The sequence below is a fragment of the Pistacia vera genome, unplaced genomic scaffold, assembly GCF_008641045.1.
Source record: "Pistacia vera cultivar Batoury unplaced genomic scaffold, PisVer_v2 Contig196, whole genome shotgun sequence".
Taxonomy (NCBI): domain Eukaryota; kingdom Viridiplantae; phylum Streptophyta; class Magnoliopsida; order Sapindales; family Anacardiaceae; genus Pistacia; species Pistacia vera.
In genome coordinates this window covers 1,668,848-1,689,333 of record NW_022195997.1, presented here as the reverse complement: position 1 = coordinate 1,689,333, position 20,486 = coordinate 1,668,848, and the positions used below count along the sequence as shown (strand labels likewise).

The 20,486-nt window shown below is 35.4% G+C and overlaps 4 protein-coding genes across 5 annotated transcripts; 1 reads left to right on the top strand and 3 right to left on the bottom strand.

Annotated features, from left to right (window-relative positions):
* The first annotated feature begins 236 nt into the window (after positions 1-236).
* Positions 237-4,171, top strand: LOC116128042 (probable protein phosphatase 2C 5). The gene is made up of 8 exons (XM_031413717.1): positions 237-444; positions 1,124-1,379; positions 1,719-1,890; positions 1,973-2,190; positions 2,301-2,408; positions 2,536-2,661; positions 2,750-2,982; positions 3,533-4,171. The coding sequence occupies exons 2-8, from the start codon at positions 1,170-1,172 to the stop codon at positions 3,747-3,749; spliced, it is 1,284 nt and encodes a 427-aa protein (XP_031269577.1). The 5' UTR covers positions 237-444; positions 1,124-1,169; the 3' UTR covers positions 3,750-4,171.
* Positions 4,172-5,303: 1,132 nt separating this feature from the next.
* On the bottom strand, positions 5,304-6,669 carry LOC116127975 (wall-associated receptor kinase-like 20). Its single transcript, XM_031413638.1, has one exon. It carries the CDS (start codon positions 6,419-6,421, stop codon positions 5,807-5,809), a length of 615 nt encoding a protein of 204 aa, XP_031269498.1. The 5' UTR covers positions 6,422-6,669; the 3' UTR covers positions 5,304-5,806.
* A 137-nt stretch (positions 6,670-6,806) lies between these two features.
* Positions 6,807-13,071, bottom strand: LOC116127974 (single-stranded DNA-binding protein, mitochondrial). Of its 2 annotated transcripts, XR_004127657.1 has the most exons (7): positions 12,863-13,071; positions 11,452-11,630; positions 10,664-10,872; positions 10,459-10,559; positions 9,553-9,612; positions 9,260-9,347; positions 6,807-7,162 (listed from the first exon to the last, which is right to left on the bottom strand). XR_004127657.1 is itself a non-coding variant. In XM_031413637.1 (6 exons), the coding sequence occupies exons 1-6, from the start codon at positions 12,933-12,935 to the stop codon at positions 9,331-9,333; spliced, it is 639 nt and encodes a 212-aa protein (XP_031269497.1). In that variant the 5' UTR covers positions 12,936-13,071; the 3' UTR covers positions 8,929-9,330. The 2 variants fall into 2 exon arrangements, 1 of the variants encoding a protein (XP_031269497.1); XM_031413637.1 differs by lacking the exon at positions 6,807-7,162 and having other exon boundaries at positions 8,929-9,347.
* A 571-nt stretch (positions 13,072-13,642) lies between these two features.
* Positions 13,643-19,868, bottom strand: LOC116127852 (eukaryotic translation initiation factor 3 subunit A). The gene is made up of 14 exons (XM_031413511.1): positions 19,760-19,868; positions 19,118-19,221; positions 18,464-18,945; positions 18,143-18,358; positions 17,639-18,007; positions 17,527-17,556; positions 16,817-17,044; positions 16,552-16,713; positions 15,876-16,097; positions 15,554-15,763; positions 15,260-15,466; positions 14,990-15,070; positions 14,634-14,835; positions 13,643-14,547 (listed from the first exon to the last, which is right to left on the bottom strand). Exons 2-14 carry the CDS (start codon positions 19,161-19,163, stop codon positions 14,030-14,032), a joined length of 2,973 nt encoding a protein of 990 aa, XP_031269371.1. The 5' UTR covers positions 19,164-19,221; positions 19,760-19,868; the 3' UTR covers positions 13,643-14,029.
* Between the last annotated feature and the right edge of the window lie 618 nt (positions 19,869-20,486).

The window sequence follows — 20,486 nt, the reverse complement described above, 5'->3', positions numbered from 1 at the left end:
ATGAATATTAACCATAAATTTTGAATAAATAATACTCCTATGAGAGAATCTTCAACATCAATTCATAGAGAACAAACACAGAAAGTCATCAACATTCACAAAAGTCAAAAAGGGCAAAACTGTTAAAAGGAAAAACCCCAAGTTAAGGGCAAATCAGTCATTTTACTGTCAAGATTTGCCTCTATTATAACGAAAATTTAGGACAAAAATGTCATTATAAAAAACTTTGTCCGAAAATCACAACCATTTCCCACTCTCTCTAGATTTCTCTACCAATCAAATCAAGCCACAATCTCTCTCTCTTTTAGGGTTTATTTTTTTTATTTTTTGGATTTTGGGTTTCTATTTTTTGTGATGAAGTGAAAGTTTTGCAAGAAATGAAGTGAGTGAGTGTGTTGGGGATTGAGTGCTCAATGTGCTGTGATCTCTTCTTGATCTGCTAATGTGAGTTTGGGGGTTACTTTCAATTTCCCATTTTGTGTTTCTTTTTTTTTTTTTTTCTTTTTGCAATTTTTTTCACTATTTTTGAGTTCAATTCTAGTTTCATTCACCAAGTTTTGATTTTTATTTGAAAAGATTGAATTTTGTGAGGGAACTTATCTGGGTTTGTTGTGATGTGTTTTGACTTCAAGTTGATTTAGTCTTGTTCAGTTTGTTTTTTGAGGGAAAAAAAAAAATTGCTTCATTGATTTGTTTTAGCTGGGTTAACTTTGTGTAATTAGATTACTTAGTGAGATTTGTTTTGATAATCTTGATATGTGGCTGGTTTAGCTTAATGGGCAAAGATCTATGTTGATTCTTATGTGTTCTGAGTGGTTAAAAATTCATGAAGAAGCTTTGGTTGATTGGTTTTGACAGTTTGAAGTTCTGGGCTGTGTTTGTTTTTTGCAAGTTTTTGGTAATTATTTGTTAGTTGACTTTGTATGCTGCATTGTATTGAATTGATATGTAGCTGATTTTAGATCAGTTAGGGAGATTTATGTAATCCGCTGTTTGATTTGAATGGGTTTAACTGTGTGAAGTATATTTGATACGATAAATTTGCTAGTTTGTAGAAGTTTGTCTGATACACTGCATTGACATTGTCAAAAGGCTATAATTTATTCTTTATGTGGTTGCTTAGGGTTTTATTTGGAAGGGTCTCAGAAAATGTTGAAAAGTAAACAAACATGAGCCAGAGTGAAGTATCGCGGATGAAGCCTCCTCTTGTTCCCCTTGGGACTTTGATTGGTCGTGAACTGAGGAATGAAAAGGTTGAGAAGCCTTTTGTGAAGTATGGACAAGCTGCTTTAGCAAAAAAAGGAGAGGATTACTTTCTGATAAAACCCGATTGCCAGAGGATTCCTGGAAATGCATCAACGTCATTTTCCGTCTTTGCGGTAATCCTTTTTTATTTTTTATATAATTATATTACTGTCTGTTGGTTTTTGAGAAAAATCAGAGGGGAACAAAGAAAAGTAGTTGGATAATTCTTTCACACACATAACCAGGAAATTGATAGATTCTCTTTGATTAAGCTAAATGGTTGTGTTTAGCTTCTGTTGAGCAAAGAAAAGAAGGTTTTTATTTTATTGGGGCCCAAATATTCTGATTTATTTTGAAATTTTAATTAGTTTTCTATTTTGGCTTCCTTTCCAACCAAGTAGAGAGCATATATACATACATATATATCCTTATTATTCAAAGTGCCCATAGGTCTTATTACTGGTTATTGGCAGATTTTTGATGGGCATAATGGTATATCAGCTGCCATATTTGCAAAGGAGAACTTGTTGAATAATGTCTTGAGTGCAATCCCTCAAGGCGCTAGTAGGGATGAGTGGCTTCAAGCCCTTCCTCGGGCGCTTGTTGCAGGTTTTGTGAAAACTGACATAGAATTTCAACAGAAAGGTACGTGTCGGTATTCCTTTTATTTTTGTCCAAATTGTATTTTCTTGGTATGCTTATCTTTATGGTGCAATGTTATTTACAGGTGAAACTTCTGGGACAACGGTGACATTTGTTGTGATTGATGGGTGGACTGTGACTGTTGCATCTGTCGGTGATTCTCGATGCATATTGGACACCCAGGGTGGTGTTGTTTCGCTCTTAACTGTTGATCACAGGCTGGAAGAAAATGAAGAAGAGAGAGAGCGTGTCACTGCAAGTGGGGGTGAAGTCGGAAGGCTCAATGTTTTTGGGGGCAATGAGGTATAAAGTTTTCACTTTACCAATACTATTCTTAGCCAAAAATTCTTTGGTCAATATTCTTTTGTTAACATTCCCTTTTTGATCTGGTCCAATCTCAACATGGTTTATAGGTTGGTCCCCTCCGTTGCTGGCCTGGGGGATTATGTCTTTCAAGGTCAATTGGTGACACAGATGTTGGAGAGTTCATTGTTCCAATACCACATGTTAAGCAAGTGAAGGTGAGCACTTTTGTTCTTTTTGCTGAACGTTTGTTGTCGTTTATATTCTGTTGCTCAATGTTTCTTATAAAAAAAAAAAAAAAAAAAAAAAAAATGTTTCTCAGTTATATCTTGTGTGTTTACTTAGCTTTCAAATGCTGGAGGGAGACTCATAATTGCTTCTGATGGTATATGGGACGCATTAGCTTCTGATATGGCAGCCAAGGCTTGCCGGGGTTTACCTGCAGAGCTTGCTGCAAAGCTGGTCGTTAAGGTTAGCCTAACATTGGTCCCTTTTTGTACGTCTAGGACAGTACTATTCTTTTTGGCTTGTTAGTAACTTCTAATTCTTCTGTACTTAGGAGGCTCTGAGGTCAAGGGGCCTGAAGGATGATACAACCTGCCTCGTTGTTGATATTATACCATCTGACCATCCTGTCCCGGCTCCAACACCAAGGAAGAAACAGAATATGCTCAGTTCATTTATCTTTGGGAAGAAAGCTCAGGATTCTATGAACAAAATATCAAATAAGCTCTCTGCTGTTGGAGTTGTGGAGGAGTTATTTGAAGAGGGTTCAGCTATGCTTGCAGAAAGGTTTGTTTTCTCCAACATATGATGTAACAGCAGTTTATTTTTTTGCTTCATTTTTATTCTTTTGCCTTTATATATGTGCATATGTGCTTAGAGACATATATACATAGCCATGTTTGTAAAAAAAAAAAAAAAAAACTTGGTTTTAATAAACGATAATGAACACAGGCCACTAAATGAAGACAGAAACAGACATATATGAACCACTTGTGATTGCAAAACATTACAAGTTGATCAGAACCCAGTATCCCCCAGAACTGTTTTTTTAAATCATTAAACAGGAGACTTATGGAATGGATTCTAATAGGATAAACAACTAATCCAACTTGACTAGCTTAGAAGAGTTGCCTGATGAGGATATTCTCATCGAACAAGGAAGGACAGACTTAATTTAAGGTTTTCCCAAATTAAAGTCCTTCATTCGTTCTGCCTGCTTGTTCATTTCAGTAACAACTCTATTATTGACGCAGGTGATGCAGCTCTTAATAGAAAAGGAACCATTATTTTTTGAAGCTGTATTTTTCAAAATTCTTTCCGTTTTTTGGTGTTGCAGGTTAGGTAAGGATTTTCCATTGAACAGCTCAGGGCTATTCAGATGTGCAGTCTGCCAAGTGGATCAACCACCCAGTGATGGCTTATCAGTAAACTCAGGGCCTTTTTTCTCACCTTCATCAAAACCATGGGAAGGACCCTTTCTCTGCGCAAACTGTCGGAGAAAGAAAGATGCCATGGAAGGAAAGAGGCCGAGCAGAGCAACAGTAATGACATAGTTATTCATTTAATAACAAAGTAAATATCAGTAAGTTTTTCCCTGGCAGTGTGAGCATGTTTGGTTTTTCCCTTCCGGGTGGTTATTTCAATAGATATTTGTAAGAAATGAGGTAGAAATATAGAAAGTAGGTGTATTTTTCTTTGTTGTTTGTGGGATTTTTGGTTTGTGCTCCAGTATTGTACTGACCAACTGAGACCAAAGGTGCTTTTCTGATAGATAAGTTTGTGACAGTTTGATTGCTAACAGTTTGAATTTGTAAGTAAAACCAAAAGAATGCATAGTGGCAATATCCTATTGCCACACCAATTTCTATGTTCATTTGAGAGTTAAAAGATTGTTTTAACTCATTATTTGGTCCCTGAGTATGCTGTATTAGAACAATATATATTATTTATGTATGTTTACCAAATTATTTGCAAATTTCAAGAACTTGGCTCCATGTATTGGGTTGCTTTATCATTTATGGTATTGCAGGAATTGAAGGACCTGCAACTATGTGATTTATGAGATATTATAAACTTCTGTAGAATTCAGAAATTGCTCATTGAGTCCAAAGACAGCTTTACCCTTTTTTTTTTTTTTTTTTAAGTCTGTAATCTGTGGAATATTTCCTATGGATCTCTCACTCCAAAAATTGTCAATAAACCATTTTCTCTTTTTACCTCTTATTTTTCTTGTTTGTCAGAAGTTTGTAAAAAAGCAGCACAAAGACGATGCTTATTATTAACTTGTAAAATTGAAGGTTGAAGCTACTTTTTCTCCTAGTAGGAGTCCCCTTACAAGCCAGATTGTAATAGAATTTTGATTGTTTATATTATAATCCAATTGAATAAAGATCAGCATACAATCTAATCGTATAAACCTTTTTTAACAATCCTTAATAACTTGCAATTGGTCAATTTGCAAATGGGCAAACGGAGTTCACAACGAACAGATAAAACTCATTTGCAAGCTATTATCTCAGGACTGTGAAAGAAAATTTGTGAGGAGAGAGAAAGTCTCACAGTGAACAGGTAAAACTCCTTTGCAAGCTATCATCTCAGGACTGTGAAAAAAAGTTTGTGAGGTGAGAGAAAGTTTGTGAGATTTTATTGTAATCGTAGTGTTACCTTGATGATATATAGTTATATACAATTAAAGAGAATCATAATGGCTTAATTGAATGTAGTCATTTGGTCTTCAAGCTCATTTTACAATGTTTTAACAGAGTATTCAACTTTCAGGATTTGGATAACACTGTCGATTCTATACTCTGCAAACTTTATTGGACCAATCATAGGGTTGTATAAGTAAACTTTAGCAGAGTCTCTCTCATAATTAAGTAGCTTATTTGTTGGAAGTGTAACTTTCCATTACTTACTGGATATCTTCGTGCTTTTTTACCTTAAAAAAATTCAAAACCAGAAAAGGGGCTCAGCTCCATTGCAGCCTGATTCCAATACCATATCCATATATAAATATAATAGTGTCAGAACCACTGCATGGGATTCATTCATTTAACTAAAGGAACATGAGGAAGATCATTCAAGCAGGATAAAGAGATGCACTTGATAACATGAAAAGGGAACATGAGGAAGATCATTCATTTAACAAAACAAGAAACTTTTAACATACAAACCCTTAGTGCTGGACAAGCATGTAAACACAAACATAATATGTAAATAGAACAAAAATATAGAAATTTGATGCCTCTTCCCCGTCCACTGGCATTCGGATGCTCATGACCAGTCATGACGTACAACGTCGTTGTGGAAAAAGGTTGTCTCTATTTGTCAAAAGGTTCACGATTCTATATATAACGAGAAAGTCTAGAGTGAGACGGGGGTATCATGTCATCTGTTTTCTATTTAATACGTATTCATTCGACATGTATTCACTTTATATGGAGGAAAAAAAAAGTAAGCAGATGCGCAACTGAGATTTTTAGTAAACAAACAAACAGGTGAAGCGAAGACTTTTCCAGTTAAAGATAAAGATACCCTTTTTGCAAATGAAAAGAAACAGCTGCTTTACACAAGACGTAACACTGAATGGTCTTGTCTTTAGAACTGCAGCTTAGTTGGGAGGCAACCATTGCAGCTCAATGCCGTAGTTCCAGGAATCAGTGGTATCTCCAGGGTTCAAATCAACTACACAAGTATAAGCAGTGCAACCTCCATCCCTGACCCTAATCCTATGAGAAGTCATGGCTGAATCTTTCAAGAAATGGCAGCAAAGAGTACCTGCACACCCGCTTCCTGCCTGAACTTTCTCCTCAAACTGCCTACAGAAGCTAGTCGAAGAGCAGTTCAATGGTGAGAGAAGAATATTATCAGAGCAGTTAAATAACATGACTGTGTTATGAGTAGATATATTAAAGGGTGAATCATCGTTGAGCCTAAAGCCTCCAAAAGAAAAATCAGAAGAGTAACAAGTGTTTTTGGCTATCGAAGGAGGGCTAATAACAAGCTTATAAGCACTGGGATTAATACTGATGATATTATAGGAAAAATCCTCAGCTGAATGAAACTGCAGAATGTCATTGTTGCAAAACACTTTATACCTGCGGTCTCCACAGTTTTCATTGGTGCTAAGGGGATATGGAACTTCAATGCTGCCACATTTCGGGCAAGCATCATGGCCTGAAACGTGGGATATTAAGGTGAGTATGAAAAATATCATAAGCACCATTTTCACAAGACCTGAAACTAGGGCTAATGTTCAAATGAAGCAAGAAAAACTAAGAACTAAGCACCCATTTATACAACATTTATGACTGAGCTGTGAAAACAGAACTACAAAATACAGCTATGTAATCTTCCCAACACATGAAAAGAGAGCCAAAAAAAGAATACAAAAGCCAATCAAAGTTGCAGTTTCCTTGGTGCATTTCCACTTAACCAGTGACTAGACACGTCAGTATGTCTGAAATGTTGGCATCACAATAACAAATTATTTAAATAGCTATAAAGTTTATGTGACCTGCATGAAGTTTGAAGCTAATTAGCTATAACTTGTTCCACCCAACAGATACTGTTATCGAATAATAAACTACCAAGTTGCCCAACTGATACTGTTATCGAATAATAAACTACCAAGTTGCCCAACTGATACTGTTATCGAATAATAAACTAACAAGTTGCCCAACTGAATCTGTTATTGAATATTAAACTACAAAGCTTGCTTGTCTGTCGTACAATAATTCAGTCATTAGTCTGGTTTCAATATACCTGAAGAGCGCAATGATTAACAAAAGAAACAGTGACAGTCACCCAATATAGCAAGTAAAACAGAAAACACCATAGGACAGATACAGCAACAATTAAAGCAACGGTCATGACTGAATGTGTCAAAAATATCAAATGACTGCAAACACCATCTGGTCATCCACCAAGCATCGCAGAGCCTCTTGAAAGTCGACAATAATAGGATCTGTGATTTCGATTAATAGGCAAATAGTTAAGTTTAAACCACAGGATAAAAGGATAGAAAACAACTAGAGGAAATTGAACATTCATGTTAATCAGAACTTTGCAGAAGGGTGCATAATCTATATAAAGTAACACAAGTGCTATGTGCAAGAAGAAAAGCAAGCATGTAAGTCTGTACCACCATAGGATTTCATCCTGTTCTGTGGATTCCTTTTATAGTTATCAAATGATTCTTTAAGCACACATCAGGAAATTAAGGAATAAACAAACTGGCACTTGGATTCCACTTTCCTTGTTTAGAATATCAAGGGGCCATTTGGCCTTTGAGGGGATCCCATTTTCTAAAGTTGTCCATATCAAGTGATAAAAAATAGTTGGGTTGGTTAAAAGAGGTAAGGACAAACAGACCAAGTTCAAAAGGTAGTGTTAGGCTATTTGATTTCGCATATTAAAACATTAATGTGCAGATGTGGCAATGCTTGCTAGGTCAACAGAACTTTAATAGTGCATATTAACAACTAATATAATCACAGGGTATCCTATAAGACAACAGTTGATAATATGCCCAACCATAATCACTTAAATGACTCCAACATTTGTTAAAAGCTATAAAGTGACAGACGCTCAACAAAGCTACACAGGATATTAAATCACAGATTACTCATGATAACATCATCTGAAATCATCATAGTAGAATTTAACATACCATAATCAACTTCTTCGAAATGGATAATAATAAAATCTTTTAGTAATTTGCGAGAAGTGTTTATATCATCAAGTCATTTACTAACTGGAAATTACATGCAAACAAATTTCCCAAGCATAACTCAGTACATCAAAGATAATGACTGTTTCACATCATACGCAGAGCCCTCAACTCAAGCATCAATAAACTTGAAACATGGGATGCACCTTAAAATGCTGGAACACAGAATTTAATGATGTCAAAGGATAAAGGTTAAAAGAAATGAGAACACAAATGCTACCAACTATCAAAGTTTTGTACTGATAGAAGACTTAAAACTAATAAAGGTGCTATCTTTTTGTTAGTCTGTGTTCAGTACCTCAATCCTACATAAAATCTGGTTAAATTGAGTTCTCCTGGTCTGCAAACAAGTGCCGGAGCCTTATTAAACTATGCAACAATCTGTAGTATTTACTATTGAGACTATAATAAGAGCAATAAAATAGACACTTCTCTAAATGCTTGTACATCAGTTGCCTTCAAAAGAAGATAAAAAGAAATGGCATCATAAAAGAAATCAACCTTCCACAAACAAAAAAAGGAGGGAGAGAGACAGAAATGTTTTACTTTAAAGGGGACATTGGGTAAAGGAGTTCTCAGCATTGTTTTTACACAGGCAACAGTCTAGCAGTAGGCTTGCTTTAAAAAATTGAAAATAGTAAGCCTTTGCATGCAAAATAAACTACATATGCATCAGCATACTGATTTTGTATAGTGATAATGCTTATTTATGACATGTAATTTTTCACTCGCAATATAATACGTATTATGCTTTTTGTATTGTGTAACCTACTATTTTGTAGGTTGAAACCTAAATCCTAATGACTTAGGTCAATTCAAGTTACACAGATTCTTGATACTACCAGGATAGGTTACAAATTACCCTGAAAATAAAAGAGATGAAACTCTTCTATTCACTGGAAATTTTAGGCTGAAATGGCTCATAAAGCAACCGAATATCTGCTTACTAACAGATGCCCCTGCTAGAGATAAAAGTTATTTATTTTCTAACATCAATAGCATAACTAAAATGAAAATTCTGATTACAAAAGAATCACACTGCATTAAGCGAGTAAAAAATGAAGCCAAAAAGAGGCACAAAACATTCTGCAAGTATCTGACTATTAATCCTACTAATGGTTTACAAATATCGTATCAAATCCCTTCAATAAATTTACCTTTTTATTCTGAAAGAATAAGAGAGAAAAGGCAGCAATAATTGCTTTCAGAGGATAAAATAAGGGAGGAAAAGATAACCTAAAAACCAGGTCATAAACAGAAACAATAAACAACTAAACCATCATTTGTCTTGGACGGTTATAATTAGACAACCTAAAATTATGTATTTCTTACAAAAGTTAGAAGCTCCAGCTGCTTTCACTTTCCACAAATAACTTTTCCACAATGTGTCTACTGACTTTCAGCTAAAGCAATCCTTCTCCTGCCAGTAAGATAAAGTGTGTGGATCACATGGTCAAGAAATTAGAAGTGAAAATTTTACTACCAAAGATTCCTACTAGATTCAGAAGAAATAGCTTCCGGAAAAATCATTGACCTCAATCAAATTGAGCATTTTTAAGAAAGGTAGTGCCACACTGGTGGCCCATGTAATCATTTGCATGCATTGCTGAGAGAAGAGAACTTACGTAAATCCTCAAAGGATATACTGCTGATGCTTTCCCCAGTCTTTACAAGGCGAATTGTTCCTGCAGAAGATAAATTAGAAAACAACCTGGTGAGAACCACACAATGCACAGCATCATGGTTAAGTATATTACACTTTCCAGCAATCTACAAATTAATTCGTGTGGATGATAAGAACTCCACAGTACCCACCCGACGCTCTCAGAATAGGAAAGAAAAAGATAGTGTTAAACCATGCTAAACACTGATATTAAAAGGGATTAAGGAAGTTTCCTTTGGTGTACTGCATTCCTATATTTGGATTTCTACATGACATGTTGTAATCTTGTTTAACACTAGATTTGATTATGTTTCTTCCTTCACAAAAGTACATCAATACAAATAATAAGGCCATCTATTTCAGATCCCTAGATCATTTTTTCAGTAAACTGTTAACCTATCTCTGCTCCAAAAAATTAATAAATTAATAGAACAGCACATTACTAGGTGAAATGGAAGCAAAATTGTCTTTCTTTACTCCAATGGAAACAGAAGACTAAGTGATGTGGATGTAGAGCAAACTTATTGCAATTAAACCAAATTTTCAGTGAAGAATACATGAGGATATGTCTATGCAACACCAATGTATTCCTCATCTCCATATTATATTAGCAGAGATTTGCAGATATAGATCTCTCTTTCTTTCAGAACTTTCAGTCAAGCTTTCTTACCTTAATGAAAATATGTCCATTTTTATACGTAAAATCAAAGAATGGGCAATAATCAAAATAGTTTTATTCGGAGCTTATCACTTAAAAGAAAGTAAGCAGGGAAATATTATGAATTAATTGTATTAAGAAAACAATACAAATTTTACCAAGAAGACGCATAAAACAATAAGAGAAGAACAGGCAACGGAAGGCAACTACCATCATTACGAACACATATCTCTGGGACATTCTTAACTTCACCATTAATGCTGTCATTGTAAACTCTGGTTTCAATGTCACCCTCAACATAAACTGAAGAGCTGTGTCAAATCTCCATTCATTAGACCAAAACATTATAGGAAAAGTGTTCTTTGCATATTTATTTAATAAGCATAATTGGCTTTCTTAAAACATGGATGCATACTTTTTAGCAAGTTGTTGAACTGCATAAGCCCCAAGTGATTCATTATGCACAGCAATTCTATGCCACTGGGCAGGTTTCGGCAAGTCTTTTGCTCCTACCTGTCTTTGGTCAAACATTCCCCCCGTTCCAACTGAAAAGATGGTTACAGTTCGGCCATTTCTCAATATTTTTTGCACAGGAGATTCTTTAACTCTTCCACAAATAATTGCCTGAAACAAATCACTACAACTATAGTTAAAATATTCATCTAAGAAGAAAAACAGGCAACCTATGTTAATTTTCTAACCATATTTCAATTGCAGAGAGAATGGAGAATAATTCCCAGGAGAGAAAAAAAAAAAAAACTGAGGGTTGTTCTAGCTTTCCAATCACAAAGATCATAAATTTAACATAGACAGAATGATTGAAATAAATTCAACATAAATTTTCGATTCTAGGTTCACAATATGTGCAGAAATCAAGATTAAAAATATGATTTCTTCTATTTCATAACATTTTCAAGCAAAGAAATGAAGGGTCATGACTTGTTAAAATGACAAGTGAAATGTAAAGGCTCCTTGCTTTACAATCTTCATTGCAAATTATCACTGGAAAGATAAAAAATCAACATCATATCAAACTACCCAATAATTACTCGATTCCATCATTAGTAATAAGAGCTTCAGTTTTCAACAATAGCCATATGTGATGTCAACACTTGTCCTATCCAATCATAAGAAAAAAGATCAAAAAGTCAATTATATTGAAGAAATTATTTCTTCATAAGAGAATAAAGTTACATTAAATACCTTATGCACACCGCGGAAATTCCAACCCCTTTTTGGATCCACACCTTGGGGTTGTAACTCAGGCTTTACATCAAGATAATCATCAAACTCTTCTTCAATTTCATCACTCTTCTGACCATCTTTGCCATCAAGAGACTCACTTGAATACCACATCATTGAGCTCCTTTGCACACCCACCCCTAAAATGAAAACAAAATTTCATCCCAAATTAGTAACATCTTAGAATAAAAACTACTAATTCAAGATATGCATTCATGGTTTTATCTAAGAAAATCCACTACATGAACTGTTTGATAAAATTTCCCAGTAAGCAAAAAAATGTGGTTAAGTAAAAGTGAATCAGCAGATGTTATTCAAAACAACGTTTCAATCTAATAATAAATATTAAAAAAAAAAAATCCATTTAATTGTAAATATATGGAGAAAAACACACACACGCAAATAATAAACATGAAGCATTCATATTTATATTTATATAAAATGTTATTTATATTCAGGTAAAATGTTACTCAAAAACGATTATTTGATACAAACCCATGTAAAAAAAAGTACCTAAATTCCTGATTTATCAACTAAAAATTCCACAAAACCATTCACTTATCAAATTAGAAGCACCAAAAATCACAAATATCATTCAGAGGTAGAGACTATATATCCCTCTAAAATATCATCAAATTTTTATTTTTATCTAAACCCAGAAAAACACATGTAATAGAGTACCTACATTCCAAGTCTTATCAACTAATAAGTCCAAAAAAAAAAAAAAAGTGTGACGGAGAATGAGTGAGACGTGTACATATCCATGAAAAGAAATATATAAATTCCAAATTTATCAACTAATAATTCCAGAAAACCATTCGCTGATTAAATTATACACAAAAAATCACTGATATCATACAGAGGGAGTAAGCATATATCCATGTAAGATGTTAATCAAAATGGTTTTTTTTATCCAAACCCAGAAAAACTCATGTACAAAAGCACCAGGACCCCAAGTTTTTTATAATTTACAAAACCATTCGCTCATTAAATCATACACAAAAAATCATGAGTATCACAGAGAGGGAGAGAGCAAATATCCATAAAAAGAAATTCAAATTGTTTTTTACTTCATAATCCCAGAAAAAATCATGTACAAAAGCAGCTAATGTCCAAGTTTCATATACTCCACTTATTGAGTTATAACATAAAAAACTCGTAATATGAGAGAGAAGGAGAGAGCATATATCCATATAATATTTCATTCAAAGTGGTTTTTTTTATCTAAACCCAGAAAAAAAAAAATCATGTAAAAAAGCAACTAAATTCCAAGTTTCATCAACTGATAATAGCAGAAAAAACACTCCAGTAACTGGATTATAACACAAAAAACTCATACTATTAAGAGAGAAGGAGAGAGTGAGAGAGAAACCTAGAGTAGAGAAGGGCGTAGTAGGGACAGAGACTCTTAATGACTTAGCAAGTTTAGCGGCGAGTGAACTCATTCTCAGACAACTGACTAGCGGCGATCACTTGGAAGTTCTGTGTAAAAGAGAATGGAAGGAAAGGGGGAGCAGAAGGGTTTAAGAGGTTAATCCCGGGTCATGGGTTGACCCGTTTTATGTAAGATTTGTTTATGCAGTCGTTGGGCTGTGGATTATCAATTCAAAGGTGCTTGCATATCTTTTACTGGGCTAAGTGCGCACTTCTATATTAAATGCAGTCCTGACTAGAGTGTTTACTCTTCAAGAAAAAATAGATTTCCCTCTATTTTTTTGTTGATGATAAGGAATTCTTCTTTGTAATTTTACTTCTTAATTAAAACTTTCGATCAGTATTCATGGGACAAATTCATATATGAGATTTACCCCGGTTTAAGATCAATAATACGAAATCTAAAACCTTCTTTTACAATTTCAACATAATAATCCGTCATTAATTAACTTATAGATAGACAAAGAACTCATTAAAAGAGACAGAACTCATTTTATAAGCTGACCAATGACAAAGTAACATGTCAAAGGTTATGACTTCGGAGTTAAGGTTGTGAAATTAAATTGTAGTCTGAGGATATTCCATTAAGATAATTCATACTTAAGAAAATCAGAAAATCAAAAAATCAAAACAAAGCTACCAGCTGATTAAAAGAAACTTCATACATATCTTGGCAACGGCTACTATTTACTTTTTATACAGCTAGAGGAGAGTCAGATTGACGAAAACACTTGATTGACATTTATAACAGCATGAGGAAAATCAGCTCTGGATTTGTCATATACTTGATGCAAAACATAACATAACCAAACAAACCGTAACAAGTCTGAGTATGCAGCAAACTCTACACCAAGTCTTGAGCGTTCCAAGTCTAGAATAAATATTTCGCAGGCTTGTCATACAAGAAAAATATTGATAAAAGAAAAATAAAACAATCAACTCTACCAAGTCTCATGCTCTCAAAATTTATAGCCATGATTATTTCCTCAGATTTGCCAAAGACATCCTTGAGCTATCACAAAAATCCATCATCAGCATTTGAGCACATCACCAAATTAGCCCCATTTTAACCATCAGCCAGATTAATCCATGATCAGAGTTCAGATCAGCGTGGTGGGTTACGAGAAGATGACCAACTTGGTCTCGAACTACCACCACTTCGCCACCTATCACTAGGTGGGGCTGCACGATCATCTGGCCTGCCATTGCTACCCCACCGATCAGATTCTGATACAGGGGCAGTGCCTTCGGTTCTCCTGCTCCATCGATCAGATTCTGGTGGGGCCTGACCAAAGCCTTCAGTTCGCCTGCCGCCAACCCACCGATCAGGTTGAGTAGGTGGCGGTTGCCCTGAACCCTCAGTTCTCTCACGCAAGAATTTGGGAACATATTTTCCAGCAGATGGCGCAGCAGCAGCTGCAGCTGGAGCAGTAGTTCCAGGCTCCGATGCACGAGCAGGAAGCTCAAAAGGCTTGGCGGGCACATCAGCTGGTCTCCCCAAGAGAGCTTCTCTTCTCAGCTTTTCCTTCTCTTCCAATTCCCGCTCTCTTTGCCTCTGCTTTTCAGCAATCTCGTCTAATTTTGCCTTGCGTTCGGCTTCTTCTTTTCTTCGTTTCTCAGCCTCTGCATGTCAGAGAAGTAACCATTACATTAAAAAATTAAAATTATAAAATCTATACGAATATTAAATCATTTGTAAATATATTTACCTTCCCACTTACGAGCCTCTTCCTCCTCACGTAGCTTTTTCAGTCTTTCTTCTTCACACCTAACATAGTATATTTTCTTTCTCATTGCCTCCCTCTCCTGTTTGCGTGCCTGAATAATTTGGTTGATTCTTTCCTCCCTCTCTACTCTGCGCCTGTCAAACTCTGCTTTACGACGGTTCAATACTCTTTCCTGGAATTTTTCCTGAGAAAGAACAGAAACCAAATTTTGTTTCAGTGGCAAAGCCTAACCCCAGCCTCACAAACTGTAGGAGTTGGATGAAATAGAAAAGGATCTAATGAGCAAGTCAGTTCTCTACTCCATGAGCACAAACTCAAAGACTACACTTGGCACTGACCTTATTATCCAACATCCTAGAAAGTCTATTCTTTTCTTTGAGGTCCCCGTCGTGACGTTGTCTGCTGAGTTCAGTCTCTAGCTGCAAAGGAGGAAAAATAATAACACTTCCTCAGTGGAAGGTAAGAAATTTTAAAAAGAAACCACTCACAATCCATAAGGCCAAGCGAAACAAGCATATAATACCACAAAAGAAAGGGCAGATATGAAAATACACAAGCATTGATTAAACTTCTTAAGAAACACAGTATATATATATATCAACATATACCTGTTGTTCACGTTCATGAAGCACCTTCTCTTCCACCAACCGTCGCTGAAAAGCGGCTTCAATCAAGGGAGCAGCCTCTTCTCTTTTTGCCCTTTCCAGATAATCCATAGTTTTGGCTAATTTTTGTAACTTTTTCTCCATTTCCTGCCTCTCCCTAAGTTGCTCAGTCAAAGCCCGCTCCATCAAAGTTTGTTTTGTAACTTTCTCCTGCATTTGATACAAATGACATAGAATTGTCAACATTTCCTGGCAATAACATCCCCTCCAAAAAAAAGTGCCAAAATTTCAACTCACTCCCTCCAAAATTGGCTTTTTGCCTCCCTTCTTTTTACTGCGCTTCTCAGCTTCCTCAAGTAGTGCCTGAGCTTCTTCAAGTTCACGCTCCTCTATTTCCCTTAGAATTCTTTGACTTTTCCTTTGCTCGTACTCAGCAGCAAGCCTCTTCTGCTCAGCCTCTTCTGTTATTTTCTGTTGCTTTAGCCTCCTTGACTCCTCCTCACGTTCCTTGAAGATTGAACAAAAGAAAAAAGAAATGATCAAGATTCATTTAATAATAGACTTAATTAAAGATCAAAAAGCAAGTCATTAATTTCATGAAACAATTTGGTGGTGATACCATTTCAATAAGTTGACGTTCATGTTCTTCCTTCCTTTTCTCAATGATTGATTTTCTAGCAAGAAGTCTCTTATGCTCCTTATCAACAGTCTCCCCTAAACCAGGTAACAATTCACCTAGTTTTGAAGCTTTATTTGCAGGAGGATATATCATGGCCCTCACTTTATTTAAAGACTCAGCAAGAACAGCCAAGTGATCCCTCAGACCATCAGATTCAAGACCCTGAAAAAGCCATACCAATGAACAAAATTAAATCATAGTGTAAACTGCAGTAGTAATATTTGACAAGCAAAAAGCTCCAAATCTAGGACAAACAAAAGGGACAAGGACAGTGAGACATAAATAGTTGACTGCATACTTCATTCAATTTCACAAGTTTTTCTCTCAATTCAGCAGTTATTAGTTTCATGAGTCAAAAATATTCATCCAATTACAGATAGTCCAAATGAAAGTATAAAGTTGGATGGCATGAACTAATAACCATACCCCTAAAACATGTTCACAACAAGCAAATCCGAATCTCATCAATTATCAAATCCAGAAAATCAGTTCATTTTCCCCTCACTGTTACGCCAAGTATATTGACATAATTCTACAGCAAACAGTCCATCAAATAATTGCATTATCTATTTGACAGAACATCCACAAAAGTATGAGCACAGAGCACAGAACTTACCAAATTACCAAACAAAACAACACCCCTCATATGGTCAACTTTCATAGCCATGAAATTATATTTTACAGCATCAACGGAAATCTTCTCCACCACTTTGAAATCAAAAAAGGGAATCATCTGAGATAAACTCTCAATTTTCATTATCTGATAAACCTGAGATACCTGGAAAACCATAGGGGAAGATTGAAAAGCACAAAGTGTCAATGACCTAAGAGAAGGGTACACATAAAAGCAATAACATGAAGAAACAAAAACATGAGTTTACCTGCTGAAGCAACCTCAGGATAACAAGCTTTTCAAGGGCTGGAACATATCGGGACAGCTGCACCTCTGGTACAGAGGAAGCTGAACCAAGCTTACCACCTAACTTTGAAATTTTTGCCAAAAGTGGCTGTACCTTTGAGGCAAGATCTAGAGGGAAAAACTCATGCTCCAAAAGGTGGTACAGATCTTTTACTTCCTGAGTTGCACAACTCAGTACACCCTTGGCAACCTAATGAAAAGCAAAACCAAATTAGAGAACAGATACAAAAACTAATATGATCATTGTAGAATCTATACAAGCACCAATATATGCACATAACTCCATTTTCTTGTACAGATTCAGGGCCACAATTTGTGTTTGTATCATTTTTTATTAAGACGTGAAGGTTGGAGGCTTCAGATACCTTTATTTTGTAAAAGACCAATATATTCACTATATCATGAATAAACAAGGCAAAAACAAAAAGAGAATTTTGTTTCCCTTTTCAAAGGCCAACTGAACTAAAAAAGTAATTGTTAACAATTTTTTGTGGATAAAAAGAAACAACGGCTGACAGTACATAAAGTTAACTTAACAGGTAAAGTTTGAAAAGATTTGTGCATCCTGCTATAAAAATTGTCTCATTTATCACAATCAAAACATCAGTACTTAAATAGGCAATAACCCTAGAATATAAAGGCCATAAAAGAATCTGATCAATTTGAACTTACCAATTCTGAGAGAAGGGCTGATCTTGAAAGCTGCAAGAGTGCAAATCATTAGAAGAACAAAAACATAAACCACGAAAGAATGCAGACAATCCAACTGAAAATATCAGATTACCATTTCTCTATTATCAAGTTTTGGGTCAAGCTCAAATCCTATCAGATTGGCCATCCTCGAGTTGCGCTCCTTGGCGTTCTCAAGTTCCAAATGAGATGCACCATGGGTATGATCATAAGGGAGCACTAAAAGTGCAGCCAAAACGACAGATGAGGCTATCAGTTGCAAATCCTTTAGGCTCAGGTTCTTATTGTAGGTCTTTTGAAGTGTAAAAAGCTTAAACCATGCATAAGCATGATAAAGATGGCTTGAAGAAATCCAGAAAATCTCTGTTAACTTGGCATAGTAAACAACCAGCAAAGAAGGTTTGGGTGTTTTCTTAACCATGCACATCAGTCCATAAATATCTTCAATGGAATAAAAAGCTTCCTGCAGGCAACAGTCGAGAAGGTGAAAATGAAAGAAATGTAAGAGTTGTCTATTACAAAACACAGTTTTCAAGAAGGCATCCCTGCCCTTCAAGGATATAAATATAATATAATTATTTAAGAAAATAATTCAAACCTGCCAGAGCTGGAGGTCAGTGGCAATCTTTAGCTGTTCAAATCTAGTGTCAAGATAGAGTTGCAAACTCTCTGGAGCTGAGAGATCAGGTCGGTCCCTTTGATCTCTGTATTTGTTAAGGTTCATCAAATGGTTCCTGATAATTTCACACAGTCTACGAAATTCAGTTGTCCGCTTATATTGCTTGCAGAACTGGAAGGCTCGGTGTGCAGTCATCTAGACAAGACATTGGAAGCAAATTAAAATTCCATCTCTACCCAAAAGCATATCAATTAAATATTTAATAAAAAGAATCAACCAGCGCATCCAAAGAAATTCTACCGCATAGAGTGCCTCAAGCTTTGAGTTGTTCCGTAATATTTCAAGCACTGTTCTGTAAGTCTCCCACAAGAATTTGAACCAAGGAGTAACAAGTTCACGATCAGACCTATCCTTTCCCTTCTCTCCACTGACATAACTAAGCATTAGGTCTTCTGGCCTTTTATCTGCTTCTAGGTCATCCACATCAAGCGCTTCTTCTAAGGCTTGTGCCTGATTACGAGCCTGCTCAGCCTTCTCAGTAGAGAGGTGCATAAAGTGCTTGATAACCTCCTCCAAGGAAGTGACATTCACTTGTTGGCAAACTATACGGTATTGAATCAGACCATCCTTGGCAAACTTACCTCTCCTCATATCAACACAAAGCTCTACATACTTGAACATAATCTTTTCAAGTATCTTTTGCCATGCCCGGTGTCTCTTTGAAGTAATCAGATCATGAAGCACTTGCAATGCATCTTGCTTCTGCCCAACATTGATCAGGGCTGTACCCAGATATTACAAAATTCAGTTCAAGCACACCAAATCAAGGCAAAGTTTACAGAATGCGACATGAAGCAAAAGGCTAACAAAAGATACACTAAAACCGACATCGACACACACTGAGAGCAATAAGAACTTCTAGAATACATAAAGGAAATTAGAAATTATCGCTACCTTCAGCCTGATTTAATGCAGCCTCAGGTTTGGCATAATTCGACATGACGGATCCAAATTTGCAGCCCACTCAATAAATAAATCCAATTATCTCAATTAAAAACCTGAACCAAGAAACCCCATTAGAACAACGTTATGGATCATGCAAGGTAACACATTCAGCTATTAAAAAAAAAAAAAAAAAAGTTAAAACAGCTGTGTATCTTCCAAGCATTACATATTCTATGTTGTTTTCACATAATATAATTCTTATACAACAAAATATCAAAACTCCAAACGTAAGAAACCAATCTATAAAACCAAATTAAGATCCTTCCCACAGGAAAAATCAAATACACGTAAAAAGATAAATAGGGCAAATCTAACCCTAAGCTCACCGAGCCACTTGAGATTTATCCAATATTAATTGATTTTTGCATAAAATTCAAACTTTAACCCATAAATCAATATAAAAACACAAAACTAGATCCCAAAAGTCGTATTATTCTGATTCTCGTCGGATTATATCGGAAAAAAATCAATAACAATAAGAAAATAACTTAATCAGTCAAAGCAACTCAGTTTAATAAAAAACACATAGAACATTAGATACGGCGTTGGACACACAGAGAGGAAGACGGAGAGAAAGAGATTGAAACCCACCTGAACGACACTGTGAGAGAGTGGCCGCTCCTTCTAACGAAGAGTATCGTGTGTAACTAGAAGATAAAGAATAGCCAAGCTTAGGGTTTTAGCATACTTTCATTGCATAACCCAAATAGGATTCAACAGTTTTGCGTTTTTTGGGTCAGGTCTGTGTTAACGAATGGTGGGCTTCGTAAAAGGCCCAATAATAGCCCATTCTTTTATTGGGCCGTGAAAGATCTCTGGTGGCCCATATACTCTTTTTCAAAATAATAATAATAATAATACATAATAATTTTTATGTATTGTAACACTTTTTATACGATCTTGAAACGATATTTGAAAATTTTATTGACCAATTCGACGTTGATATAAAGAAAATAGAAAAGAAAATTTGGACTCTCTTATAGAGCTTAGAAAGTGTTATAGCAAACCCTCAAATTTCAGGGGATTGTAATTTATAAGATGGATTTGATTTGTAAGTTTAAGATTTAGAAAATCTAAAAGGGTTGAAATTTTCTTATAATTATTGTTTCTTTATTTTAAAAAAAGGTTTCTTAAAATCTTTCATTTTGTTCGAAGTAAATCAAGTAATAAAACATTTACACACCCAAGGTTGGGTGAATTTACAAGTTTCCACCCGTGGTTTTATAAATTGTAAATTATCACCCAATTTTAAATTTCAAACATTAGATTTAATGGTTAAAGAGGTATTTAGGTCTTTTATCCCAAAAAAAAAAAAAAA

Coding starts and splice junctions, on each gene's coding strand:
- LOC116128042 (XM_031413717.1), top strand. CDS start 1,170: ATGAGCCAGAGTGAAGTATCGCGGATGAAGCCTCCTCTTGTTCCCCTT. Junction 2,409..2,535: donor CACATGTTAAGCAAGTGAAG/GTGAGCACTTTT, acceptor GTGTTTACTTAG/CTTTCAAATGCTGGAGGGAG. Junction 2,662..2,749: donor CTGCAAAGCTGGTCGTTAAG/GTTAGCCTAACA, acceptor TTCTGTACTTAG/GAGGCTCTGAGGTCAAGGGG.
- LOC116127975 (XM_031413638.1), bottom strand. CDS start 6,421: ATGGTGCTTATGATATTTTTCATACTCACCTTAATATCCCACGTTTCA.
- LOC116127974 (XM_031413637.1), bottom strand. CDS start 12,935: ATGAGTTCACTCGCCGCTAAACTTGCTAAGTCATTAAGAGTCTCTGTC. Junction 11,631..12,862: donor TACGCCCTTCTCTACTCTAG/GTTTCTCTCTCA, acceptor TTTTCATTTTAG/GGGTGGGTGTGCAAAGGAGC. Junction 10,873..11,451: donor ATTTCCGCGGTGTGCATAAG/GTATTTAATGTA, acceptor GATTTGTTTCAG/GCAATTATTTGTGGAAGAGT.
- LOC116127852 (XM_031413511.1), bottom strand. CDS start 19,163: ATGTCGAATTATGCCAAACCTGAGGCTGCATTAAATCAGGCTGAAG. Junction 18,008..18,142: donor CTGACCTCCAGCTCTGGCAG/GTTTGAATTATT, acceptor TGTTGCCTGCAG/GAAGCTTTTTATTCCATTGA. Junction 16,098..16,551: donor TTGTTTTGTTTGGTAATTTG/GTAAGTTCTGTG, acceptor TGGCTTTTTCAG/GGTCTTGAATCTGATGGTCT.